This window comes from Pterocles gutturalis, unplaced genomic scaffold (assembly GCF_000699245.1).
Source record: "Pterocles gutturalis isolate BGI_N339 unplaced genomic scaffold, ASM69924v1 scaffold1967, whole genome shotgun sequence".
NCBI classification, from domain to species: Eukaryota; Metazoa; Chordata; class Aves; order Pterocliformes; family Pteroclidae; genus Pterocles; species Pterocles gutturalis.
The window spans coordinates 12,216-37,757 of record NW_010114951.1 but is presented as its reverse complement, the minus strand read 5'-3'; the positions used below and the strand labels follow the sequence as shown (position 1 = coordinate 37,757).

At 42.8% G+C, this 25,542-nt stretch overlaps 1 protein-coding gene across 1 annotated transcript in view; it reads left to right on the top strand.

Moving 5' to 3' along the window:
- Window positions 1-25,137, top strand: part of LOC104462846 (thrombospondin type-1 domain-containing protein 7B-like) — a gene marked incomplete at its 5' end in the record, with an annotated part of 96,667 nt that extends 71,530 nt beyond the window's left edge. Inside the window, 11 exons of the mRNA XM_010074976.1 lie at window positions 1,316-1,457; window positions 2,857-2,972; window positions 3,677-3,794; window positions 10,158-10,303; window positions 15,173-15,332; window positions 15,676-15,849; window positions 15,940-16,035; window positions 17,138-17,220; window positions 18,790-18,982; window positions 22,567-22,654; window positions 24,601-25,137. Of these exons, the coding sequence (XP_010073278.1) occupies window positions 1,316-1,457; window positions 2,857-2,972; window positions 3,677-3,794; window positions 10,158-10,303; window positions 15,173-15,332; window positions 15,676-15,849; window positions 15,940-16,035; window positions 17,138-17,220; window positions 18,790-18,982; window positions 22,567-22,654; window positions 24,601-24,682 (1,398 nt within the window). The remainder of the gene's footprint in view (window positions 1-1,315; window positions 1,458-2,856; window positions 2,973-3,676; window positions 3,795-10,157; window positions 10,304-15,172; window positions 15,333-15,675; window positions 15,850-15,939; window positions 16,036-17,137; window positions 17,221-18,789; window positions 18,983-22,566; window positions 22,655-24,600) is intronic.
- Window positions 25,138-25,542: the final 405 nt, after the last annotated feature.

The window sequence follows — 25,542 nt, the reverse complement described above, 5'->3', positions numbered from 1 at the left end:
ACCACTTCCACTCGCCCATTCCCGCTGTACTGGATTACGCTGGCTCTCAGCGGGTCAGAGCCCTTACCCTTGAGGCTGCTTTTCTGTCCCAGCCTTGGAGCCGAAATGGCTATTACGTGTTCCTGTAATCACCTTGGCTTCACAATAAGCTTATTTAGGCTTTTCTTGTAATTTCATTTAATGAGACAAAGCAGCAGTCCTTAGTGCTCTTCACCAGCAGTTAGTCTGTCCCGGTGTCACAGGCATTTACTCTTCAGCACTGCGACTCCTTCCTCCTGAAACAGTTCCCCTTGACATGAGACGTGGATGCAACAGCCGGGTTTGGGGCACAGCAGTGGCACCACATTCCCCACAGCCCCGACACTGCTTATGCTATAGCCTTGAGTTAAGTAAACCAAGGGAAAAACTTAAGAAATGTGTAGGCAGAGCCTGTTGACACCTCCATGTGACATCCAGAGGAGAGCTCTCCTGCGCTGCAGAGGAGGGATGAGCAGGAGGCTGCAGGAGGGGATTTGTGGACATGAGCAGATGCTTTTCTCTATGTCAAAAGGATGAGGTTTCTTGCAAGGCTGAAAGCATTTGATCACTATTGCGAAGTCTGCAGTGAAATAGAAAAGAAAGCAGCTCCATGCCACAGTACTAAGCGAGTGAGGATGAAGGGCTGCTAAAAAAAACCCCCGATTTTTGTGCCTGTGATGTACAAACAGAAACAAAAACCAGCCTCAGTTTGTTCATATTCACATGAAAATGTAAACAAGCAAATCCTGGTTTATAGGCAGTCGGACATCAGTATTTGTATCACATACTTTGAAAAGTCACCCGATCTTGTTGTCAGCATCATATCTGGATGCAATTACAAATGTCCTTCCTAGAAATGAAAGCTCTGCTGTAACACCAGTTATTACTTAAAAACACATTAATTGTGCCAGAAATCCTGTCCCATTATCAGTACAATAGCATTTTACTAGAAAGAGTAATTTTACTGGAAAGAGGTGGAAAGCAGAGCACAGCAAAATGTCACAGTCTTTATCCCATTGTCCCCAAGGATCCTTACAAAAAAAATTGTGGAAATAAATAGTACATGAGTGCCTAGAATAGCCAAATCAGGGTGAAAAAAGATGACTTTTGGTAATATTGGATTCTTACCTTTGAACCACATTTCTTTTCCTTCAAATGCTTTTAAGTATCTTTAGAACTGATGCGTGGTTATGTCGTAGCTCGGTATGGCCGTGGGTGTGCGTGTGACAACCTCAGGAGGTCCATGTCTGTGTGATTTACTGGGATCTCTTGTACTGTCCGTCACTTTTGTATATAGGTGTGTGATCCAAATATTATGCAAACCCGAACTCGACAAGTGCTAAGATCTTCTGTCAATACAAAGCCCTGCCCTGAAGATTCACAAATGAAGCCATGTATTCTTAACCAAAATTGCTTCCAGTATCAGTACAATCTCACAGGTAGGTGTAACTTTCCAATATACTCTGAGCAGGAAGTGACACCAATTACAATGTATATTAAATGGACATTCTGCTTTTCCAGATGTCTTTGCATAAAAGATTCAGCTCCTTAAAGGCTTTCTCCAATTGTGTTTCTAGTTATGTTTGCTTGTGGCGTTGGGTAAACCCTTGACACTAAAAGAATTACATGTAGACATCACTGATTTCAATGAAGTTAATTGCATGGCTACGTTTTACAGGTCAGTGGGCAAACGCACAATTTTTGTGTTTAAGTTGTCATTTAGTTACACTGGAAATAAAACAAGTTAAATGGGATCTCTAATTTTTGGTTGGTTATCAACAGAATTAATTACAGAACTCCAGTTAAAAGAGTATCATCTGTGTGATTCTGGTGAAGCAAATAATGCCCAACAGAAGTCTGGTTTGAAGACAATATGGGTTATATGGGTGGGCATAGGATGTTCAGAGCAAAATGCATTATTTAGGACCTTAGAAGCAATTAAATCTGTTGCAAACAAACTAACAACAAAAAGAAAGGAAATTCATTTTGTTTTGACCAGCTCGGATAAATGAGAAAGGCAGAGAGAGGAGGGGAGATCTAAGAGGAGTTTGGGGCTGGTGGGAGGGGAGAACAAAACAGGAGAAAATGTTATATCTGAATATAAACTCAGCCTGGTTGGAATAAAAGCCCTAGAAACAGACAGGCAGCAGGACAATGCCATCACATTTCAGAAATGCAGAATATTTATGTGTTCGTGTTTATCAGAGGAGGAAGTCACAAAGTAATAGGTTTTCTTCTTGTATGCTTCCTACTTGTTGGTGGTGTATGGAAATTTTTGTTGTTCGTGTTATGCTTTTTTGTTTATTTTAAATGGTGTTTTGAGGCTTGCTTTAGTTTTCTTGTATTCTGACCATCATAATTTCAGACAAGTAATAAGATACGAATTTTCTTCTCCTGGAAACACTGTTTTTATTTCATGAGTATTGGAGCTTGGTTATAAATAATGGAAAGCTTTGCCTTGAGACAAGAAATAGGCTAAACCAGAGGTACCCGTCAGAAACTTCCCCAGCTACTTTATCAAAGTGAAATTTTACTTCAGACAATACAGTAAATGCGCCAGCTGGGTTGAAGTGGTACACTTTGTCAGAGTTTAACAGTTTTCTGTGCACTCTGATGTACCAGTTTCATTAAGAAGCCATCTGAGCACAAAGGAAGGGGTTTCTCCTCCAAGACTTGCTTGGTTTCAAGAGCAACTTTCTTTTGCGTGGGTTGTTCTTGGGTTTGGGATGCCCTGGCATTGCATTAGGGGAAGGTAACCTGTATGTTGAGTGAAAAAAACATGAAAATTGAATGATGGCCATGACCTGCTACCCTGCATCTTTTGCTGTGTGTCCGCAGGCTGGAGCGGGTGCCAGCTGGATGCCAATGCCACCTGTGGGCACGGGGAGCGTCGGCGCCTGCTGAGCTGCCAGCGCAGCGACGGAGCCACCGTCAGCACGCAGCTCTGCCAGCGGGTGAGGACGGCACATGCGTGCCCATGTGGCTGAGCATCGACCCGAGGTTCATTTTGTTTCTAGAAAGATGGTGCCTTCTGATCCACACCAAGACATCATCCATAAATGGTGGAGAAGTTGTGTTGGGTACTGGGAGCACAGCAGTTGGGTGCTTTGGGGAACAAAAGCATCCTTGGGGTGTTAGTGGGTGGTTTCACTGCTTCACTCAAATGGGAGGTTTCAGAGTTGGAGTAGCAAGCATGGAGCCCAGCTATAGACCCCGCACCGTGGCTCCAGCAAATGATAAAAGCACAGAATGGTTTGGGTTGGAAGGGACCTTAAAGATCATCTAGCTCTAACCCCCTGCCATGGGCAGGGACACCCTCCACTAGCCCAGGCTGCTCAAAGCCTCATCCAGCCTGGCCTTGAACCCCTCCAGGGAAGCTGGCCACTTTCCCGCTGGGGAGATTGTGCCCTACTAGAAGTTTGGAATCGTCCTTTCAGAGTAAGACCCAAACACTGAAGGACTTGTAGACATGAAGTGGTTCAACACTGAAACCACTTTCACCAATTGTGTCCTTAGGAAAACTCCCTGTAAGCAGCAACGTTGGCATCCCACTGGAGTCGCTGCCAAGTTTTGGTTTCCTGCCTCAGTGCCCAGGGGCAGCAGGAAGTGGCCAGGGGACCGGGGAGGCTGACACCTGTGTTTCCTTGTCAACCCCCAGCTTCGCCTGGAGAGACCCGTGCAGACGAGCAGTCGGTGCATGGTGGGCTGCGCGGTGGACTGCCAGCTCTCGGCGTGGTCAGCCTGGTCGCAGTGCTCCCACACGTGTGGTGCCGGCGGTGAGTCCCCTACTGCCCCCTTTCCCCCCCATGCCTCAGCAAGGCAGCACAGGTGGGGCCCCCAGCCCCAGGTGGGCTCCTGCAGCCCCCGAGCAGGGGTACAGAGCTCAGGGATGGCCCCAAGCCGCCCCGAACCCTTCAGAGGTGGTTTTTGGACTCCTGAGGTCCTGAGGTGTTGGGCTTTTTGAACAAAGCATGCTAGTTTCAAACTACTTGAAAGTGAAAGTTGCGGCTTAAGAAACAAATGAACAGATTCCTGGAGGATTATTTTATTACTTAATTCAAACTCTTAGGATTCAGTCACAGGAAACATTAACCCCTAAGTCTGGGAGAGTGTATAGAGCTAGCAAAGAGCTGGGGAGAGTTACAGAATCCTTAAGAAACAGAGAAATAACTAAATACAAATCCTCTGGTGAAATTACTCTTAGTAACAGAATTACTACCCATTGAAGAAAAAGCACCAAGACTAATTTTCATCATTTAGTATATGCCTTGGTCTCCATCTTGTGTCTACAGGTCCCTTCATACTTGTATGACTCCAGTAACTTCAGCGAGGTTTTCTATAGCCAGTAATGCTATAAAATATATACAAAATACAAAAAGTGAAAGGATTAGGACCTTTTTAGACCTTATATGATTTTAAAAACCCTTAGAGCATTGGCATGAGGAAATGTGTTGAAGGTTTTATTCAAAATAAGTTCTTGACGTTATTTCCCAGGCTTCTGATGTGCGTTAGACGTACAGCTAATGGTCTTTAAGATTCGAGACCCATAATGTATACTTGAATCAAATTCACTTAAGGTCAAAAAGAAAAAGGCTCTTAACTTCCATAAAGTGATTCCTTCAGATGGATTTCAGAGATCAAAGCATGTTACAGGAAAAAGCTTAATATTTGGATTAGTGATGTTCTTTCTTTGCTGAGCTTTTAGCCCTTTTGTAAAGTAGTGCTTTCTTAACAGAATGAATAATGCATAGATAGTGTTTTAACAACAACACACTAGGAATACTATTAATTCCAAATTTTATTTTTTCTTCAAAATCAATTTTGGAGTGTTAATGCTTATGTTGCTGAATGGACTTAAATTATTTTGTGCATGTTCAATGACTTACTAAAATAAACAAAACTCTGCATACGAAAGCAGGTTGTAACTTCTTTCTGGCTTTTGGCTTGCTAAAGGAGCAGCTCATCCTATATAATGCCTGAAGCTTTTCATACTGAGGTCTTACATTGCATAGTTTGCAAAGGGATGTATGTAGTCGAGTAAAGGTATGTCATGTTCTGCTTCTGATCCTGAAATACTTATGCAAATCCTAAAGGTTAAAGAGCTGAGGGTTCCCAATGCATACAAGGCGTAAACAGTTAACTTCATGTCCTAAATCAGAGCTGGGCTTCTGCAGAGGAAAACTGGAAATGTCCGTGCCCTGCCGAAGCAGACCTTCCAGGGAGTGTCCTGGCTGTAGATGCCAAACCTCATCGAGGCTGCTTGAACCACACAGTCAAGCCCAAGCTCAGCTCAGTCTATGGGTCATCTTCTGGTCCTCAAAGATCATAATTCTGTTACACTGCTAGCTGGAGAGCTGGCTCGTACAGCTCAGGCCATAGACGTGTACGGTTTAAAAGCTGGAGATACTGTTTTGTGAACCCATGACAGCTAAGCAGCTGGGAACGCTGTCTTAAAAATTGTGTCATAAGGAAGCCAAGTTTTGCTCAGTCCTCTCCATCTTTTGAATAGCTTTCCAAGCACCTGAAGAGCTTTCTGAATCTCATCCTAAAGCAGGAGCGACAACGAAAAAAAAAAGTGCTTTGCATCCAAGTTATTCCGAACGCATGGTTTATTTTACTGCAGCCCCAGTCCTGATCCGATTTTGCTGCAGGAACCATCAAGCAAGGAGCTACACCTATATCAAGCATCCCTGATGGAGGCACCTTAGCACCAGCCCGGCAGTGGTGGCCTTTGTGTGGTTTCAACAGCAGAAACACCGTCATTTCAGCTTCTCCACTGAGTTCCAGTTGGTTATAAACACTACTTGATGGCTTTAACAGCGAAGACGTTAATTATGCACTCATCTCCAGGTGGTGCTTCACAGATGAATATAGTGAGGGTTTCCTACCGGAAGGTTCGTAGACTGCAATACCTTTGAAATCATCATGAATTTCTCATTGGCATTTGTGAGAATGGGATGAAGCCTCAAATTAGACAGGGAAAAGCAAAGGATGACAATAAAGGAGCTGTGGGAATCGACTGTTGTAAACACTGATTCAGCTTCCCTTTGCCAAATAAGTAATTGCCCACTATTTGATAAAGCTAAAATGTAGGACTTGGAAGCACACTTAGGAAATAATTCACAGCAAATCAGTTGCGTGCACCATTACTGGCTCCGCTCACAGCAATATTCTGCTTTTCTGGCTTTTCTTGGAGAGCGTGTGAAGGGCCTGCTGAAGTACCATAAACAGCTTCAAAGAGAAACATAATTTAAATATCATTCAGATAAAAATTTAGTGTTGCTGGGTTTATGCTTTCGTGTGTTTCTTAACTCAGGCATTGTTGCTAACATTTTTATTCTGTCCATCTCTTCCAGTAACTCGGTTTGCTATGGTGTATTTTAATGGATGGTACCTCTCTCTTGCTCGGGTTCTGTTTGATGGAACAATGTGTTTAAACATGAAGCGGTGCTGCTGTGGATGTGGCACTAACAGCTAATATGGTTCTGGTACACAGCAGCCAAAGGCGAATATATTGATTTTTGTAAATGATGATGAGTCAAGTAGAGCTCTCTTTGCTGCCTGGCTGAGCCTACGGAGATGTGTAACTGATATTTGCCTGTTGCAGTTGTAGTTCTGGGCAGCAGCTGTTCAGGATGCTGGCTAGGGCTTTAGGCTGACGTTGGGTTATATATTAGGGTTCCTCATACCAGTTGCTGTGCTGCTATGAAAAGATGTATAGTGCTGCCTTAATGGATTATGCCCCCGCGGCCTGAATCAAAGTTACTGGAAAGATGTTTGATACGAATAATCCCCAGCAAATTGTGTTTCCTTTATTAAGGCAAATGAAAACATGAAGATGATGAATTTTTCTACGTAAACGTTTTCCAATCTTGTGTCTTTTCTCCCAAGATGCTTAGCAGGAGTGCAAAATAGTATAAAAACAACTAAACCCATGCTTTGCCACTTACAAAGCTGACTTCATCAGACAAACGGTGGGACTTACCTGAGTCACCCAGTGTCCTCAGAGCCCAGAAGAGATCCTAGCAGGGTGCAGAGACAGGCACCTCAACACCAGACTGACCCGTGAGGCTGGAATGATGGGGACAGGGATGTGCAGACATCTGAAAAAATTGAGAGGTTACATTTTTACTGATTCTTCACCAATTTGGAAAAATATTTTTGGTTTTGCTTCCTGAAGAAAAAACTCTCATGACTTTTTCTCGAGTGCCACTCCAACTCATTAAGTTCTGGTTTGATGGCGCTGGGAGGCATTGTTGGCAGAGGGGCCACCGAAACCTCCCCCAGAGCTGTGGATGCCCCATTGCCTGCTGGTGGGACTGGCAGTGGGAAGTAGATGAAAAGCCCCATTTATCACCTGTCCCATTTGCTTGGGACTTGACCTAACTGGACCTCCAGGCTGTATGGGAGTCACTTGATCCCTGCTTCAGTCTTGTGGTGGCTTGACAGGGCTGTTCTATGTGCTCTGCACAGGCTCATCAAGTGGAGAACATCATGTCGGTAACTTTGGCTGCGATGGACTCTTTAGTCATCTTGGTTTCAGCCACATAGCATGACTTTGTGGGAATGAAATGCAAGGAATGACAAGATTTTTGGGGGGTAAAAAATCTTATTCTTCTGATTTAAAAATATGATCCTATGTTTCTGAGATGAAATTTTAGCTGCTGATACAAAACAGATATTTAAGTGACTGACATTAGCAAGACTCATCTCTTTTTTTCCCCTTTCAGAACTCATGACAAATTTGAGGATATGAAGAAATACTTCTTTTCAATTTTCAGCATACTTTCTGTCTTAATTTTCGTATCATTTAGCACTGCAGAGCAGAGGAAACAGAGATGTGGCCAATTCATGGCGAAATGAAAGAAAAGTTCACTGGGAAATTTAAAGAAACAACTAGGATTGCTTTGACTCTTCCAGAGTTTGTATGGGAAGCAAATTAATTTCAGATGCAGTGAGATTCTGTTCTCCATAGGCAAAAAAAGATATTTAAAAAGTAAAGATAGGGAGTTTTTCTGCTGCTTGAGTTGTAACCAAGCACCTACATAACGTTTATGGAGTGAAAAAAAACCAAACCAGAGCTTTAAGAAATTCACTGCAGTGATTGTGGAAAGCAAGATTTCAACAAAATTTATTTCTTTGATGGTTTATTCATGGTATGTAAAGAAAGTAATAGACTAAATGAGTCAAGCACCACCTGACCATTGTGAGTGCTGTGAGTTTAAATGGTTTGGATAACCAGCTGTAGGAAAATAAAATGTAAATAAAAACAGAACGCTTGTTAATTCCTCTTAAAAGGAAAATTGTCTTTTCTGTTCAATGATCTTCCCATTTACATTTTGCTAGAAAGATGTTAAACAGAGTGTACAAAAGGAAATTATTTCTTTAATTAAAATAGCTTGATGAATGTTTCAGGCTTTCAAGTCCCCCCTAATGAAATCAGATCTTTAAAGCTTAGATCTCTGTTTCCATAGCTGACGTTTTGGGGCCGCGGAGCTCCCTGCACCGTGTGAGCCGCCTGTCCCAGGGCATCGCAAAAACCCCACAGCCACGGGCTTCCCATGGTTTCACTTTCCAATGCTCACCAGTCCTCAGCATTCAGAATTAAGAAGAATCCGTCAAATTTCTTCCATTGCTGGAGAGGAAGAAACAGTGCATTTCGTCTGTTGGGCGGGGGAGGGCTGCTGTGGGGTTTGCCGGCAGCGGGCTGGGGATTTTTCTTCCCTTGCTCTGACTCCCAGTGAACCGCGGGAGTTTCTTACCTTTCCTTTCCTCTCAGCTGGTAGGGTTTTTTTCCACCTCCTAATGTATCTGATTCTGTGGTGGCTGAATACAGAGTCATGTGGATAAGGGCTTTTATCATCACTTCTGTTACAAACTCCCCAGGTCCAGGGGGTTAGAACTGGAAAAGGAAGAAGTTTTAAAATTGGTTTCAATGGGTTTCAAAATGGAATTCAATGGGTCAGGGCAAGGGAATAGCATGGGAAAGGTAAGAGAGCTTGCTAAGGTATCCGTCAGTAGCTTTTTCAGGTGCGTCTGCTTCTAATTTTTATTTGCTGAGATGTTTCTGGAGCCCCTGCTCTGTAGACAGTCACAATGGCAGTTATTAGAAATGTACCTTAAATCCAGCTGCAGCTCCCTTCATTAAAAAGTGCATGTGTAAATAGCTGGGAGAGGGTCTGGCTGAGTATCGCAGCCTCCCCACTTCATGGGGGTGTTTGCTCCCCCCTGGACTCCCCACCACTCCCCATTGCAACTGAACGACTGCGATACAAAGGGCAGTGCTCCACTGCGACACGTTGCCTCTTTCCTTTTCAGTGAGTTAGCAATTACCACTTGCATCTGTCTTGTTGCACGTGTGTGCCCTTATTACCCAGACTTTTTATTTTTTTTAACTGCCTATTGAAAGTCAAGGCAGAAATTTTATCCCCAGCACAATCTTCTACATCCTGTTACATAAGGGTTTTTTGTTGGATTTTTTTTTCCACTTTTCTTTTTAATTGTAGCAGGGATTCTAATTGAAACATTTTGAGTAAAGACATTCCTGGAAGTAAATGTACAGCAAAGGAGACGGAAATTGAATTGCTGTAACTTTAATGAATATATTCAGTTTTATTATTTCAAAAGTAGTAACATAATTGCTTTTTCCATTCAATGGCTGAAAGAAGTTTTCACCAATAATAAATAGGATTTTAATGGAAATGGCAGAAGTGGTTATGGGTGGTAATAGCCACCAGAGTGTTTGCAGTTTTCAAATTAGATGCAGATAATTGCTCATAAAAAGAAAATTTCATTTGTTCAGAATCTCTGGAAACATATTGAATGTGTAATGTCAGAAATGTTGCTGCCATAGGAATTATTTTCTTGTCATATTTAATAATCAGGGTTTAGTCAAGTATTTAAATGTGTCGCATAAAGAAATAATATATTTGGAAAACACACAAAAGTGTGTTTAAAAACTGTATTTGAAAATATCAGTGACTGCATCACTTAGACTTAATAATTACATCCATATTATCCAAATTAATAGCTTTTTAAACAGATTTTAGTGGTGGATAATGAACTGGGAATGACGCTAAATCACAAAATCTGCCTCTCTTGCTTTCCTTCACCGTGTCCCATCTTCTCCCCTCGCCTAGGCCAGATGGTGCGCGGGCGCTCGGTGCTCCTGCGGGCAGCGGGCGAGGGCAGACCCTGCCCGGAGCAGCTCACCCAGCACCGCAGCTGCCCCGTGAAGCCCTGCTACAGCTGGCTGCTGGGCCCGTGGTCTCCCTGCAGAGTCCAGGTACGGCTTCCTCCTGCTCTCCCCTTGGGACTCCCGTGGGGGGGTCACCGACAAAAATCACCGTTATATGGCAGAATTGATTGAGGCTGCTGTTCACGGGTCAGAGATGTCTCTGCGGCACTGGTAAGATCCGTAGGGAAGCAGGGGAAGTTCAGGAGCGGTAAACCTCTGCACCTCATCTTCCAGCCATCAGCAGCGATTTATAACAGTACGGGTTCAAGTACTGCAAGCTTATAGAGGTATTAAAGAAGATTTATGGAGTAAATGTGCTTGAGTGGGCATAGTCATGGTGACCTATAATTTAATTATATAGAATAACTCTAACAAGAAAATAGATACGCTAGATTTCAGGAGAGCTTAGCCTTTTTTATCATTTTTTCCTTTTTTTTTTTTTTTTAAAGTACTGTATCGCAGGTCTTTCCCCACAAGGTCTTCAGTACAATAGTGTGAGTTACTGTATGAAGTGCTGATTTCTGCTTTCTCCTTAGCCTGGCTATCTTTTTAATGATCTAAAAATGACTGGGTTCTGTGGCGATGTGCTGTGCCTACGCTCGGCACTGGAGCCATCATTTTTTCACTGCCAGTGACTTACATCAGCCTTCAATTGACTTTTTTTCCCCCCTCTATGCTTTTTCTTCTCTCCTTATCTGTTAGATCACATTTCCAATATTAAAACGTATTAGTCAGTGACCCAGCTTAAGCAGAGGTGAATCTTTGACACTGAATTTCTTGGACGGAGTGAAATCCACTCGTGCTGCTTAAAGCCGGCTTTGCAGAGACGCTGCTGGGAGAAGTGTGGTTGGGGTGGGAAAGTGTCCTCTCTGGTCCCAGGGGACAGGACCTCTGTGCACGTCTGTGCCTGCTTCTCCACCTTAGACCATGTAGGAGATCGAAGCCGATAATGCGTGTAAAGACGCATCCCTGTGTTTTCTGCTCTGCCCTCTACCACGCTGCGGATGCCTTGAATACCTGCCTGGCTTCTAGATGTGGCAGATGGTCATGTAGTGAATACTGCGGGTGGCAGAATAGATGATACCCAGAATTTTTGCAGATTTTCACAAATCAAATCTGGAGCGTGACAGTCTGGACAGTCCAAGACTGGAGAAACAGAAATATGTTCATATTTTATATAGTGAACAACAACTCATTGCAACTAGGGATGTGAACGCGATCTGTGTAGGTGCTGGGCTCAGTATTTATTTATGTATGACATAAATATAACAAAACAATAATAGCAGCTGATGTTTTGTCCAGCTAACATAAGCAAATTCTGTTCGACATTAGGGAAGAGACGTTCAGCCATAGGAGCTTACATAGCTGGTAAAAGAATTAGTGGGGAAGCTGAATTAGCACCCTGGCATACTCTAGATAAATAACACATGGTGCAGATTAAAAGTGTGCGCATCCAGAACCCAGCTGAATTTCAGCTCGGAGCAAGTAATCACAGCCTTCCCTAACCCAGATATCATCCTGGGCTTTCAGTGAGATAGAGCCTGCTTCTCTCCTTAAATTACTGTGATGTAGTTTCTCTACCCTTTGCTTTGTTTTGGAGAGGAGCCATTTTATTCCTGTTCAGTTCTCTTTAATGAGGTGCTTAGGAATTAAATGTAGTTCATAAATACAGGGTGATTTATTCCTGTGCTTTACTGGAAAAGAAGCTTAAGCTTACTTTCTAAAGAAAGCTTTCAGAAGTCCTGTTTTCAAGGATGCTTTGTGAAATAAGGTAAATGCATCCTACGGTAAGACCAAAATGCGTATTGTTGAAGTGTCTTCCTGTAATAATATAACCGGGCAATTAATTATAAGGCTAAAATATTTCTTCCTTCTGTTATGAGATAACTGAGACTGCATTTCTTAGTTGGAGAAGGACTATTTTATGGGAAATTGACTTCATGTGAATAATGAGAAGTGCCTGCATGTTTAGGAATAGAGCCCGGTAAGTGTTCTGTATGGCTGATTTTCACAATAGGGAAATCAGTGCATTGCTCTCCAGGTAATTACACATGTCACAGGCACACGTCCGGCAGATGTGGGGCATTTCTGCTGCATTCAGAGGGATGCAGAACTTGGAAAATGGTCAATACACCTAATCTTAAAGGGTTACGTTGTATTAAGCATTTTCCTGCTGGAGTTGAAGTGGTTTACCCTGATTAGAAAAAAAAAAAAATAGCAGTGGCTGACACTGTTCATAATTTTTCCATTAAAGGAATATAAGTGAAGTAGCTAGGCACTACCAAGCACTAGCTGCCTACATTCATAAGAAGACTAAGAACCCTTCCTTGCTAAATTGTTTTAAAAGCACTCCCTTAAATGTGATCACACAACGCTTCCTCATTAGAGAAAACTTTTACCTAATTAAATGCTCATCAGCCTATGAAAGCATTGCCCAATCAGCTCTTTACCTAAAATAACTATGAACACACATGAACCCCAGTAAAAAGGTGGAAAGGGAAAACTTTTCTTAAAGGCATGTCTGGGCAAAGCATCTCATTAGGGCTGTTATTTCTTGTCTTGCTGGTGTGTTATATGTGGGAAACATCGGAGAGTGGCGTGAGAGGAGGTTTGTGAGGATGCTGCCTGATGGTAGCGTGTTGGTCAGTTCAAAAGATACCTGGCTGCCAAAACACAGTCCTGGTGTAAACCTTCGCCTCGTTTTACGAGTGGTTGGTGGGAGTGAGGGGGGTGAAAGGCAGAGGCTTTGTGCAGGTGCTCCTGGAGGGACCCACACCTCCAGGCTGCCTTTGGGGAACCCAGGGTGGGTTCTGCATCCTCCATAGGGTCAGCGTAGAAATTTCTGCAGTCAAAATGGGGGAATCCCCTCTGGAAGTCAGATCCCCACATATTTCCTGCTATGAGCTTGTGACTCAAGAGGCAAGTCCTGGTTCTAGGCAAAGCTCAGATGATTACATCTTGCAAGGAAGAGCATTTACAATACAGATTTGATCCCCCGAGTTTTGAAGATGTGATGATCTCCTTGGCAGTTCTCCTCTGAGTAGCAGCTCTTCCCTGCATCCTCAGTGTCCTGTTACTGCAGCGAACTTCCACTGATTCAATGGCTATTAATTAGATCTTCAAGTGAATAATTTTTAAGATGATAGGGACGTTAATGCGGTGCTCCTGCATTACTTATGACCTTGCCAAATATACCAAAAAACATCTCCCTCTATAAATGACAGGGTGACATTTTATCTTTTAAGTGTGTTCAACTGATTGTAGAAACACACTGCTACTCTTGAAAGAAAGCAAAAAAATAGAAGCCACTGTTAAAAAGTGAACCTTTACCTTTGGAATTGTTTGAGTGGCCACAGTTTATTTTTTGTTCTAAACATTGGAAAATATGACTGTATTTCCAATATCGTATGATAGAGGAATGAAGAATGTTCCTTTGAAGATGTGGACTGTTATAGTGGAGCCTGCTGCACCAAAAAAAAAGTATTATTTTCACCTATTATTAATATCTCAGTATTCATAAAACTATTTATATATTGATATGTATAGAAATACATTATATTGTTTATATGAGAATAAGTATCTTTTTTAGAACTTTTTTTGTCCTTTCTAGTAATCTTTAGACATCCCCTTTGAGCTGGAAATACGCTGCAGCTTGATTAGTGCCCATTTCCCCTAAGAATTGTCTCCACATCGTCTTCTATTTCCACCAGGCATCTCTAAGAGCTCTAACCCAACTGACAGCCGCATGAGTTATTCACACCCCATTAATCGCAGACCGCAGGAGAGGTTTGAGTGGTGAAACAGTAATTTAGAACAGTAAGTTACATACTGACTAAAGTGAAACATGGTGTTAAAAACTTGAAATCTGGCTGCATATAGTAGATCTACACTAATAGTTCTCTCAGATGCTTTTGATTAGCAACTGCTCTAAATCCAGCCAGTTATGCTTTTGTTTCCAGTTCATTGTGCATCTGCAACAGGAGGGATGGAGAGAATGAAAAAGCGACCAGGGGTATGCGGGAGAGCCGTTCCAGCTAGCAAACCCACTGCTGAGTGAACGCACTCGGTAGGGGCCATTCTGCTCTGCAGATGAAGTCCATTATTTTAAAAGAATCCACCAGCAAGTGATCCAAAGGAGCACTTCCCTTGCTTATATGAAAGTGATGTTTCATCCTTCTTCTTGAGGTTTATTTACTGAATTTTGTAAAGTGCCATTTCCCCAAGGCTTCAGGTGCAGGTTTAAGGTGTGCACCTCAAACTTCATGGCAGCTCTGTTTTTCAGATGAGAGTGGAACAATTCCAGCCTCTAGAAATAGCCTCAGTGCTTCAGTTCTTACAGCATCCTCAGCCTTTCCTCGTCACTTTAGCCAAACAATATTGATTTTCCAGGAAAGGAAGTCTTCAGCAAGTAGTTTGGTGTATGACTATTTCCGAACTGGGCTGGTGAGGGTGGAATGGCTCGGGTGGACCCTCCTGTTGCTTGTTCAAATGGGGTCCAGTGCTAACAGGCGGTGCCAGACTTTGGGTGGTGTTTTGGTAGAGAACGTGGCCCAAGTTGGTGATCTCTGTCTACTCCAGAACCAGTAGCTCCCTTTAGAAAATACACAAGCAGCCTAGTGCACAGAATCAGTAAATTCGTTGTCTCTAAAGGCATGAAGGGCTGACCCCAAAGACTGTTTTTGTACAGTACCCACCTCTTCTTCCACTGTGGTTCTGTGTGGCTGTGCCTCTGCCTGTGAGCTCCTATAGAGATGTGTACAGACATCTCTGTCTGTCCTCCCATAACTGGGGATACTATTGTAGTCCAAAGACCAAATGTGTATCTTTGAAGTCTTTTTAGGTGGAATCAACCCTGTTTCTTCTGTCATCTGCTAACGTCAGCAATGTGTGTCTCTGTTCCCTTCTGTCATTTCACAGGGTGGACAGTGTGGAGATGGATTGCAAGTCCGCAACCTCACATGTGTAGTGCACGATGCATCTGTTTCTGCTCCATCCAAACCAGTAGAAAACGCGTTATGTGGTGAGCTGCCATCGAAAGAGAGTGTGCTGCAGCTACCGTGCTCCGTGCCTTGCCCAGGTAAAGTCTTTGGAAAGTCAGGGTGCGTTCCTGTCTGTGATAGCTCTCTGAGACAGAGATGCTTCCATAGCTCTGAGTACTGTCAGCCACCGTAGCAAGAATTTGTACTTCAGCAGATCAGATAAATGCTCAGTCTGCTGTGTCTAGACCACTTGAAAAATAATACCTTTTTTTTTTTTTTGAGAAATGAGATTCCCTATGAAGCAGAAAATCTGAATAATGCGTACCACTGGGCGATAAACTGGGGGTGTTTCACTATTGCAGCTGTTGTGCACTTATGTTGTCCTTATCCTTTAAGGCTGATTCCTTTTGAAAACCTGTGATTTATCCTTTCAACATGCAGGTGACTGCCACCTGACGGAGTGGTCAGAGTGGAGCTCCTGCGAGCTCACCTGCATCAGTGGCAGGAGCTTCGAGACAATGGGGCACCAGTCTCGGTCCAGGGCGTTTATCGTTCAGTCTCCTGAGAACCAGGAGAGCTGCTCCGGACAAGAGATGCAAACACAGCCTTGCTCAGGTAGCGTGGCCGCAGCGCTGCTTCTTCCTGGTTCAAGAGTTTATTCTGGTTTTGTTGCATGATGAAGGCTAACCGGTATTGATATTGCAGGAGGGAAGTGTTATGACTATCTGTGGAAAACCAGCCTTTGGCAAGACAACATACGCACGGTGTGGTGTCAGCGCTCAGATGGAATCAATGTCACAGGTATATCCAAAAATTGTCACGCACAACTGTGAATGGAAGTCTCCATCCAGGTTTTCTTTCTTCTGCATCGGTTTCTCAGAGGGCAGCTGGACAGCCTTCCGAACTCCTCCAGAATTTCAGTTCAGATTTGTCTGTAGGAAGGACAGATGGGAGCTCACCAGCCTTGCTGTCAGGTCAACATCACATATGTCATCACATGAGAGTATTTGGGGGAGTTGAGTTGAGTTTCCATGAGCAACCCAACAGTAGGGTTGCTCATGGAAAGAAATGAGTGTACAGGCACTCAAAGGGCTTCCTGGGCTGGCGTGCACAGCCATTAGCGCAACCTTCCTGTGACTGCGGAGAACAGAGGAGAACACCACACATGTGGGAGAGAGCCCAGCTTTTGTTCCTCTTCTTCTGTTTTCCATTCAACACACAGGAATCTCAAACCGCTCAATCTGCTGTTGCCATGACCTACAAATTCTGCCTGTGCAGGATGAAAAGGGAAATTCATGGTCAGCACTTTGAAGCTCCACAAGAGATTGGCAAAGGCAGTAGGGCTCACACAACCTCAGGATCTCTCTCAACATGCCCAGGGTGAATGAGGAGAGAGCAGAAATGGAAATGCAGATATTCTTATCTAGTTCTATTTATAATGACTAGTTAAGATAATAACAAAAGTTCTATGTGCAAAGGTTGCAGAGTAGCTAAGAACTCATTAACACGATTTTATTCCTATAGAAGCACAGACTTCCCCAAGTGAGGATGGGCAAAGGCGTTATGTGGATTATGACTTCTTATGTAGATAAGACATTAATGAGGACATAGAAGACCTGCATCTAATTCCTGATTCTGTCCCCAGCTTCCTATGTGGCCTGTGGCAAATTGCTTAAATCTGTATACCTCTGTTCTCCTTTAACAAGACGGGTATGATGATAATTCCTTGCCTTGTTAAGGCAAATTAATTAATGCAATGCCTACAGATATTATGCTAATGTGCTCAATAGACTAGTATTTAACTCTATAAAATAAGCAAGCAAGCACTTCTTACACTCTGGTGTTCCAAGTCAAAAACATTTTAAAACATACCCTTGAAGGCACTCAGTAGTTTCTTTTACAGGAGGGTGTCCTCTTCGGACGAAACCTGACGAAGTTCGGCACTGCAGCCCAGCATGCAGAAAACCATTCTCCTACTGCACACAGGTAATTGCTCGCTGCAGAATATGCTTGAGAAATTAACACCATCAAATCTATTCAATTAGCTACTGATTCTTAAATGCCTTCCAGGACCTAGAAAATAGTTTAGTGTGTCCATGGTACCACCTCGAGGAAGTTGTGGGAATTTCAGTCCGAAGGGAAACCTTCATAAACCAGCACAAATGAATGATGGATAATTTATGTTTTGTTCCATGGAGGGGTTTGGGATCATGTTGGTTTAATTTTCATTGCATGTTATTGTACTGTCCTGTAGAAAATTGACTGTTTAAAACTTGTGTAAAAGAGGAGAAAAGAGTATGTCCTCTCCTGCTCCTCCATGGACACAGAAAGCCCCCATGAATGCAGGGAAGCTGTAGTGCATGATCCCACAAATCCCTTAGTGCCTTCTAAAGCAAAACCTGGAAGTGATCTTTTTTCCTGAAATGTTGAGCATCTGCAAAACCTGCTGAATCTTTGAGACACTGCCATTTCTTTGCCTCTGAGCAAATGTGAGCCCAGAGACTACAGATGTCCCTTCCTGCACGACTGAACTCCAGAATAAGAGCTTCACAAAGTGCCTTATCAGTGTCGGTACTGTGATGGAGTATGAAACCCAGAACCCTTAAAGCAGGCAGGGGCAATTGGGGTTTAGACAGTTATATTTTGAAAATAGCCTCCACAGCTCTCAGCTTCAGATGAGTAGTATCTGGTGGAAGGAATTACTGTTGGAAACTAGGCTATGGGCAATTGAATGTGGCTGAGAGGGTGGGCATGAGAGTGCTCAGAGCCTACAGGAATAGGTAAGCATGAATTTATTAGCTGTGAAAATTCCTGAGACTTCACTTTCTGTCCAGAAAAGCTCAGGATCATGTCTGTCCACAAGTGGGGGATGTTGTGTCAACAAAGCTGATGTCAAGAGTTAAATTCTTATCACAGAGTCTGTTAATCAATCACCTGTTTGGATCGTAGTATCAGACCCTCAGGCATTGTAATTATAAGATAATTAGCAAAGAAAAGCATTCTAAAATTTTAATGTAGAAATACAGAAAATTTAGTATCTATTTAGCAAACCACAGACTTGTAAGAAACCACTTGAAGAAGCTGCTTAGACTGATCCAGGGCAGTGCATATTTGTCCGTAAGAAAGCAAGCTTCATTTCAGATAGCTCTGTGAAATACCAGAGTGGAAATACATTTGGGAGGGTTTGGGTCTGAAGTGGGATTGTTTCCTGTTCATCTCTTCTACTGCCCGGCAGGGTCAGTGGGAAAATTATTGACATGAGGAGTTTGGATCAAGCCACAGATGACTGTTATTAAGCCTGTTAGGATGAAAATGTTTGTGTGTTGGGCTTCTCTGTAATTACTGACTCTTTTCCAACCAATTCCTGAAATATATATTGGCTTTTTGAACTGAAATGTGTTTGTGGGCACAGATTCCTGGCTTGTTTGGTTTCGTGGTGGTGAAGTTGCATGTGCAGGATGTACCTTGGAGTTTCTTCATAGTTTGCCTACAAATTGCACTGTTTTGCGGGAGGATGCTCTTTGGTTTAATACTGACTTGCCTTTTATCGCCTAGAGAGGAGTCTGCGGTTGTGAGCGAGGATATACAGAAATAATGAGATCAAATGGTTTCCTGGATTACTGCATGAAGGTACCAGGTTTAGAAGATAAGAAAGCTGATGTTAAGACCATTGCTGGAAAAAATAAACCTGTCAACTCAAAAATGCATGACATTTTCAAAGGATGGTCTATTCAACCTTTTAATCCAGGTGAAAAACTTAAATATGAATGGAATAAATTGCCTTTACAGCATTTCTATAGAAGAAAGGTACAAGCTTTGTAGATCATAACATCAGAGATTGTGTCTGGGAGCTGCAGAGCAGCCTCCCAGTTCCTAACTCGCATGCATCTTTCATTCCTTTGTTCATGTACAGAGTAATCACAATCTCTTATTTTGAGAGATAGCAAAGACAGAATGAAGCAATAATATTTTATAAAAGTATCCACACATGTGATTTGGGGGGATGCTTAGAACTACTATCTGATGATATTTCTAGAAGTAATATGTTTGGACCAGGAAGATATTGATCACTAGCGCTTAGATTCAGAGCAGAAAGTACTTAAGATTTCATTAAAGAAAACACTGGTTGTTTCTTGCTGTATTTCAAAAGTAGATGAAAAAATAGGGATAGAAAATGTAGAATTTAGGGTTCTAAATGTTGAAGTTAAGACATTTAAAAAATGGCCATCAAAAAGTAGGGATGCTGTGCCCAAGCAGTGCATCCTGCGTGGATCTTTGACTTCCGCACCATAAAATGCTTCCCAGTTGGAACCACGTACTGGATGTCCCCAGACTGGTCCACAGGACTGGTGCTGCAGCTGTAATAGCTGGTTACCATTTTGACAGTTATTTTGTAAGATTAATTTATTCATAATAAATTTCTTAAATGCAAATAGGACTTTAGAATGCAAGACAAAGGTGTCAGGCACATCAAGTTTTACTGAAATGTGTTAGTTCTCCCCCTATTCTAAAATACTGGCAGTGCGGTCTTCCCCCTCTTCTGTTACCTGACATTGCATTTGTTTCCTATTAGTTTGTAATGAGCACAAGACGAAAGGTTCTGTTACGGGATTCAGGGAGCCATAATTCTGCCTGATATATGTGATCACACTTTGAATGTTACATTTACATATTTGATTTGCATATAGTAGTTAACCTTTGCATTGACAGTCTCTGAGCTCACAGAGCTCAGTCCGAAGCCTTTTAAAGTTGGCTGGTTTTCCATCAGACCCATCATCCCGAAGCCCACGCAGTTCGCTGGCAGTTTGAGTCACAGGTTTGGGGTTAATTGCCTTTTTGTCAGCATCCCTGGCCCTCTGGAGCCTGTCTTACTTAGGTGTCATCGCTTCAGCTGGTACCTTTTCAGGGTTAGAAAAAGGGAGAGAGGTGTAGGTGGATGCTGCAATCCTCTCTTTTTAAAACCAGCTTTTGAGGCTGCAGCCCTGAAGGCTTCCAGTGGGCTTGACCTCAGCGCAGCATCTGTGAGCCAGTGCTCCCACAGGGACTAGGAGACAGAAACAGGGACTAAGGAGCTTTGACAGAACACGGTGTTATTTAATTTTAGGGCAGAAATGTTATAGAAACAATATATGAAAAAGGAATAAACGTGCTCCATGTGTGCGAAGCGTGTCACCAACCCCGCGGCATCCTGTGGGTGACTCTGCAGGCTGTGTGTGCCCTTAACACCCCGGCTCAAGGCTGGTGCTCTTCACATCACTCCCCTTTGTCTAACTTTGTGGCAAAATATGTAATTACTCCTCTTAAACAGGCTCTCAGGCTTACTAGTCTGGGGGTTTGCAATAATTACTGCTAGCTGAGGCAGGAAACCACTCTTACCTACCAGTTACGCTCTCACTAGCAGGTCTGTGGTGAGTGCTCCCTGTGCGGGTGGCATTTACTGCCCTTCGGTACCACAGTCCTTGACATTTGTGTGCATCTAAGTACTTCGTCTGTCAGTAAAAGTATCCGTGCCTTTTTCCGGTTAATTTGTGATTTCCCTTCCCGTTTACAGTTTGGAAGACGAATTGTATTATGATTTAATGAGGCTGATGTTTTTGTTCTTTTAAATGCCCTGCAGGAGCGCACAGAACTGATTTCGAATCAGGCTGTGTTTTTCCTTTCTTTACCACGCTCTGGGAGGCCAGAGGTCAGGTACAGAAACTTTTTTCAAGTTGAGAGGCAATTTAAATAGCATTGTTTAAATGGTAGGATGACATGGTCCAACGCCTTATGTTGGGGATGGAGAGAATAGCTGCCTTCATCGCAGACATGGTGGGATGGCTTTTTGTGGCTGTGACAGTCCCTTTGCAGGACTGCAAAATGTTTCTTGGCCATTTCCAGTTGAGAGGGCAACAAATTTCATACACAGACTTCAGCAAAAAAAAAAAGAAAAACAAACCGAAACAACCAACCTAGGCAGAGCTCTTCTCACATGGGAAAAAGGCTGTTAAGTGTTTCGAGGAGAAGAGAAAATCTGTGAGAGGTACTCAGCCATTCCACAAAGCCTGTGAGAAAAAAGAGAAAGAATGGGATCTGATTAAATGTTTCCATTTGAAAAATTTCATCATTCAAACATAAAATGTAAAACAGGCTCAGTGAGTGTCCCGTGAAGTAGCTCCCTGCTCGCGTGGCTGAGTTTGAAATGGTCTCTGTCAAACCGTGTCTGTGGGCACGGCGCAGGTTCGTATTCTGCCTCTGGGATGTATCAGCAGCTCTGGTGATGTGAATCAGCTCGGGCTGCTGCTGCATGGGAAAAATACCATCGCTTCTCCCCACAAGGACAGCTGTACAGCCAGAACAGAGCAAGAAACGAAAATACTGATCTTCTAAAAATTATTGCTGTTATTATTGCAAAACTTGTAATTAAGGACCTGTCCAAATAACATGTTTTGAGGCTTTCTGTCTGAAGGAAATGTTTGAACACACACGAGCTCACGTGTGCATGGAGGGGTCCCAGCAAGGGTCGCAGAATGGGTCCCTTGTCATTGCAACCAGTCCTATCAAGAGCCTTACTTTGTCTCAAGGCCAGTTGTATGTCCTGCTCCTGTGCCCCAACTAGAAAGCTCTTGCTTTCTTTATCCCTCTTACAAAGCATATCCTTGTTTTTATTCTAAGCCGAATTTATTCCCGTGTGTTGCCCAAGCGTTTTTCAGCTCTAATGAGCTTGTTCACTTGTGCTCGCCAGTGTTTGCCCCGACTGACCCCAAGCATTTACGGAGAACAATCCCACCCCTTCTCAGTCGTCTTTTCTTTCGGCTAAACATATCAGGTGTTACCTGTGTTTCTGTCTGGGTCAGCTCAACATTGAACTGCCTTTGCCAGAGCAGCCACCGGGGCTCCGAGGCGGATGTACGGCAATTATCCCGTGCCCCTGCTCCGTTCCACAGGCAGGAGCCCAGCCAGGTTGTATTTCTTGTGCTGCACCATAAGCCCGGGCTGCCCAAAATGAACTGCAGGAGCTCAGCCAGAGGGGACATTATGAAATAATGCTGCTTTGGAAAATTGAGACGAATAGTTTATTTTCAGTTTTCATTGAGGAAAATCTACACTCCTTGCTAAAGTTAAGATTCTGTCTTGAAAACGATTGATTTTTACAGAAATCGTGTTTTTCTATAAAAAATGTGGAGTTTACAGATTATTCCCAAACAGTCGTTGCTGTGTTTCCTGTTAATGATGCTACCAGTTAGGCTTGTGCACTTTCTCTTTACTTAATTGCTTAAGAATTTGTGTATTTTAGAATAAAGTTCTTTATCCTCCCCTTTTCTCCTGTCCTTCTTCCTCATCTTCCAACAGATGGCAAACTGAAGATGTGGGTCTATGGAGTATCAGCTGGCGGGTTCCTCATCATAGTTTTCCTGATTTTTACATCCTACTTGATGTGGTGAGTGTGGCATGTAGTTTGTCCTTAAATAAAAATTGCTTTTATTTAAACAATCCCAAATATATCACAGTGCTCTGTGTTGCAGAGATTTCATCCTCGGGGCTTTAGGAAAGGATGGAGCTTGGATTACTTAACTGCCTTCATTTGGCCCCTACCTCAGAGTAATTTAAAACTCTCCAAATTGTAGATGCCATCCGGCGTAATCATGAAGAAGTGGAGTGGTCATGCAGGGAAAGAATTATTTTTGGTTATCAGTAGGCCCTTATATTTGTTCAGACTTCTGCTGGGATTAGAAAGGGCTTTTTATTGTATTCTTTAAAAATAAGATAAAGTAAAACTGAAAAAAGGCAAGGAGGCTGATTGGGTCGAGGAGCTGGCTTCTACTCAAGGAAGGTCTAAATAGAATAGGGGCATTCAGTTGGAAAATCATGTTTGACATGGGAATACAATAGAGATCTATGAAATCATGAACAGAGTAGAAAAGGGCACTGGGGAATTTTTATTTCCCACAGTATAAGAAGTAGGAGGCATCTGATGAAATGATCATTTAAAATAAACAAAAGATTTTATTTTTCACACAGTGCATTATTACCTTGTGAGCTTACCGCTGCCGGGGACTGTGCATGCCAGGAAGATAAATGGATTCAACGACGGCATAACAGTTCACGGGAGATTGGGTCTCTTGGTGTTAATTGTGGTTTTCTGGATGTACACTCCAGCTCAGGAAATCCCTAAATAGCTTTTTGCAATGAGCGCATCATGTGGAAACATGTCCTGTGCCTAAAGCTGCTGTTACCAGCCACTGATAGAGACAGGGTCTCGGGTGTACCAACGCCCTGGTCCACACCGCTGGTGGGTTTTACTGGTGGGGCTCCAAACCAGCCATACCCCAGGCAGGGGTGCTAGGCCTGGCTTGACAGAGCTAGTGTTGCTGTCTCTGTTTGAAGCCTCCATCCCTGGAGCTGTTCAAAGCCAGGCTGGATGAGGCTTCGAGCAACCTGGGCTAGTGGGAGGTGTCCATAGCAGGGGGGTTGGAACTCGATGACCTTTAAAGTCCCTTCCAACCCAAACCATTCTATGATTCTGTGATGTTATAAATATTTGGAAGGCACTGCCATTGATGAGTCTTGGAGGATACGGGTGGAGCAGTGACTGGTGTCCATGTGTCCTGCAACGCCCACAGCCCTCCCTGCGGACCGAGGAGCTGGCCTGGGCTGATGACCATGAATGGTGCCACCTGCCCCAACCCCTGTCAGACCAGGGCAGGCACCCAGAGAGTCACAGCCATGGCCTGGCAGCATTGCTGCCCTCTTCCATCCGAAATCGGTTTATTCTCTCTCACTCTCTTAGTCCTTCTCTCAGTCTCCCTCTTCCATTAAAAGCTTAAATAACAGCGTTTGGATGTGGCTTAGGAGTTGCAGCTTATTTTCCGAGCCGTGTAGCTGCCATTTCTCTGTGGCTGCACAACGCAGCACACGGAGGATTTTGTAAATAACATTACATAGTTCTCCATCACTCGAAGGCTGGCGAGGAAGTGTATTTTTCAATAATAATTACTGTTGCTTCAATACCGTGCCAAAGAAAAAAAGAAAGGAGAATATCCCACTCCTAGACAGTTCATGTTTCAATTTTTCTGCGAGGTGTTTGCTTGTTTTTGTCAGCTGTGAGAAGACACAGGAGATAAATCTGCTTTATCTCCTCTCCAGATGAAGGGCACTGTTAGCTGCCCATTTTCGGCCGGCTGTGTGTCCGTACCCCACATGTAACAGCACACAAGCAGGTCCAGGTAGTTTTTCTTGGAAGCAGTCACTGTACTGCAGTGTCACTGAGTTCCAAAATGAAACAGCCGGTTTAATTTTTTTTTTTTTGGTTGAAGTTTGGTTTTTGATGATGTTTCTGAGCTTATTACAGTTTATAATTTTGTCTCCTGAAATATTTTCTTGCAGCAAAAAAACAAAGCAGCATCACAGCACTCCTCCACAGCAGAAGCCTCTGACCCTAGCCTATGACGGAGACATTGATATGTGACACAGAAGAGAAATCCAAATGTAGACATCGACTGCCTTAACTGCTTTCTTTTTTCGAACTCTCCGACTTCTCAGTTTTTTGAGGAATCTCCTGATGTGTAATATACCAGGCAGAACAGAAGTATTGCAAGCTTAAAATTTTGCCACCTCTTTATTAAAAATAAATGGAGTCAAAGACTTGGATCTTGCGAAATTTTTCTGAAGAGACTAGAAAATACATCTCTTCCTGTTGAACAATGGGAATAAAAAAAAAATAAGAGAATCTACAGACATCAAAAGGAATTAGTACAAAAAGAGGCATGACAATCCTGGGGAAAATATGACATTTACTGTAAATGACAAGTTTGACACAGCATCATTATGCACTATATTAGTGCAGCGTTCTTTATTCTTCACATATTTCAACAATGAGTTTTCTAGTGTTTACATTTCGTTGAAAGACTTTAAAACCAGATCATGTATTTTGAGAAATGCAATGAAGAATGAGTTGAAGTGTCTGAAGTTAGCAGGTTTTTTAGAGTTTCTCCCTTCTTATCCTGTTTTCTAGTCTGGAATATGATTTTGCTTCATTTCCACCTACAGGACAGAATAAGGATTGTTATGAAAAAGCATAGATGGTTTCTTAACCAAGAATATTTTTTAAAGAGTTGAGTAGATAGGTGTTTTGATGAATGGCTAGAGGATTTGATTGTTTAAAAAATATTTTCAATTAAATTAAACCATGTAGATACATTATGGCCAGTTTAAATTGTTAATTCAGTTTAATTAATACAAACTCTGCTTTTGTATTTAAATTTTCTTATCTGAAATATTTATAAATTCTTTTTTTGAATTTAATTACCTGACCTCATTTAATATGCA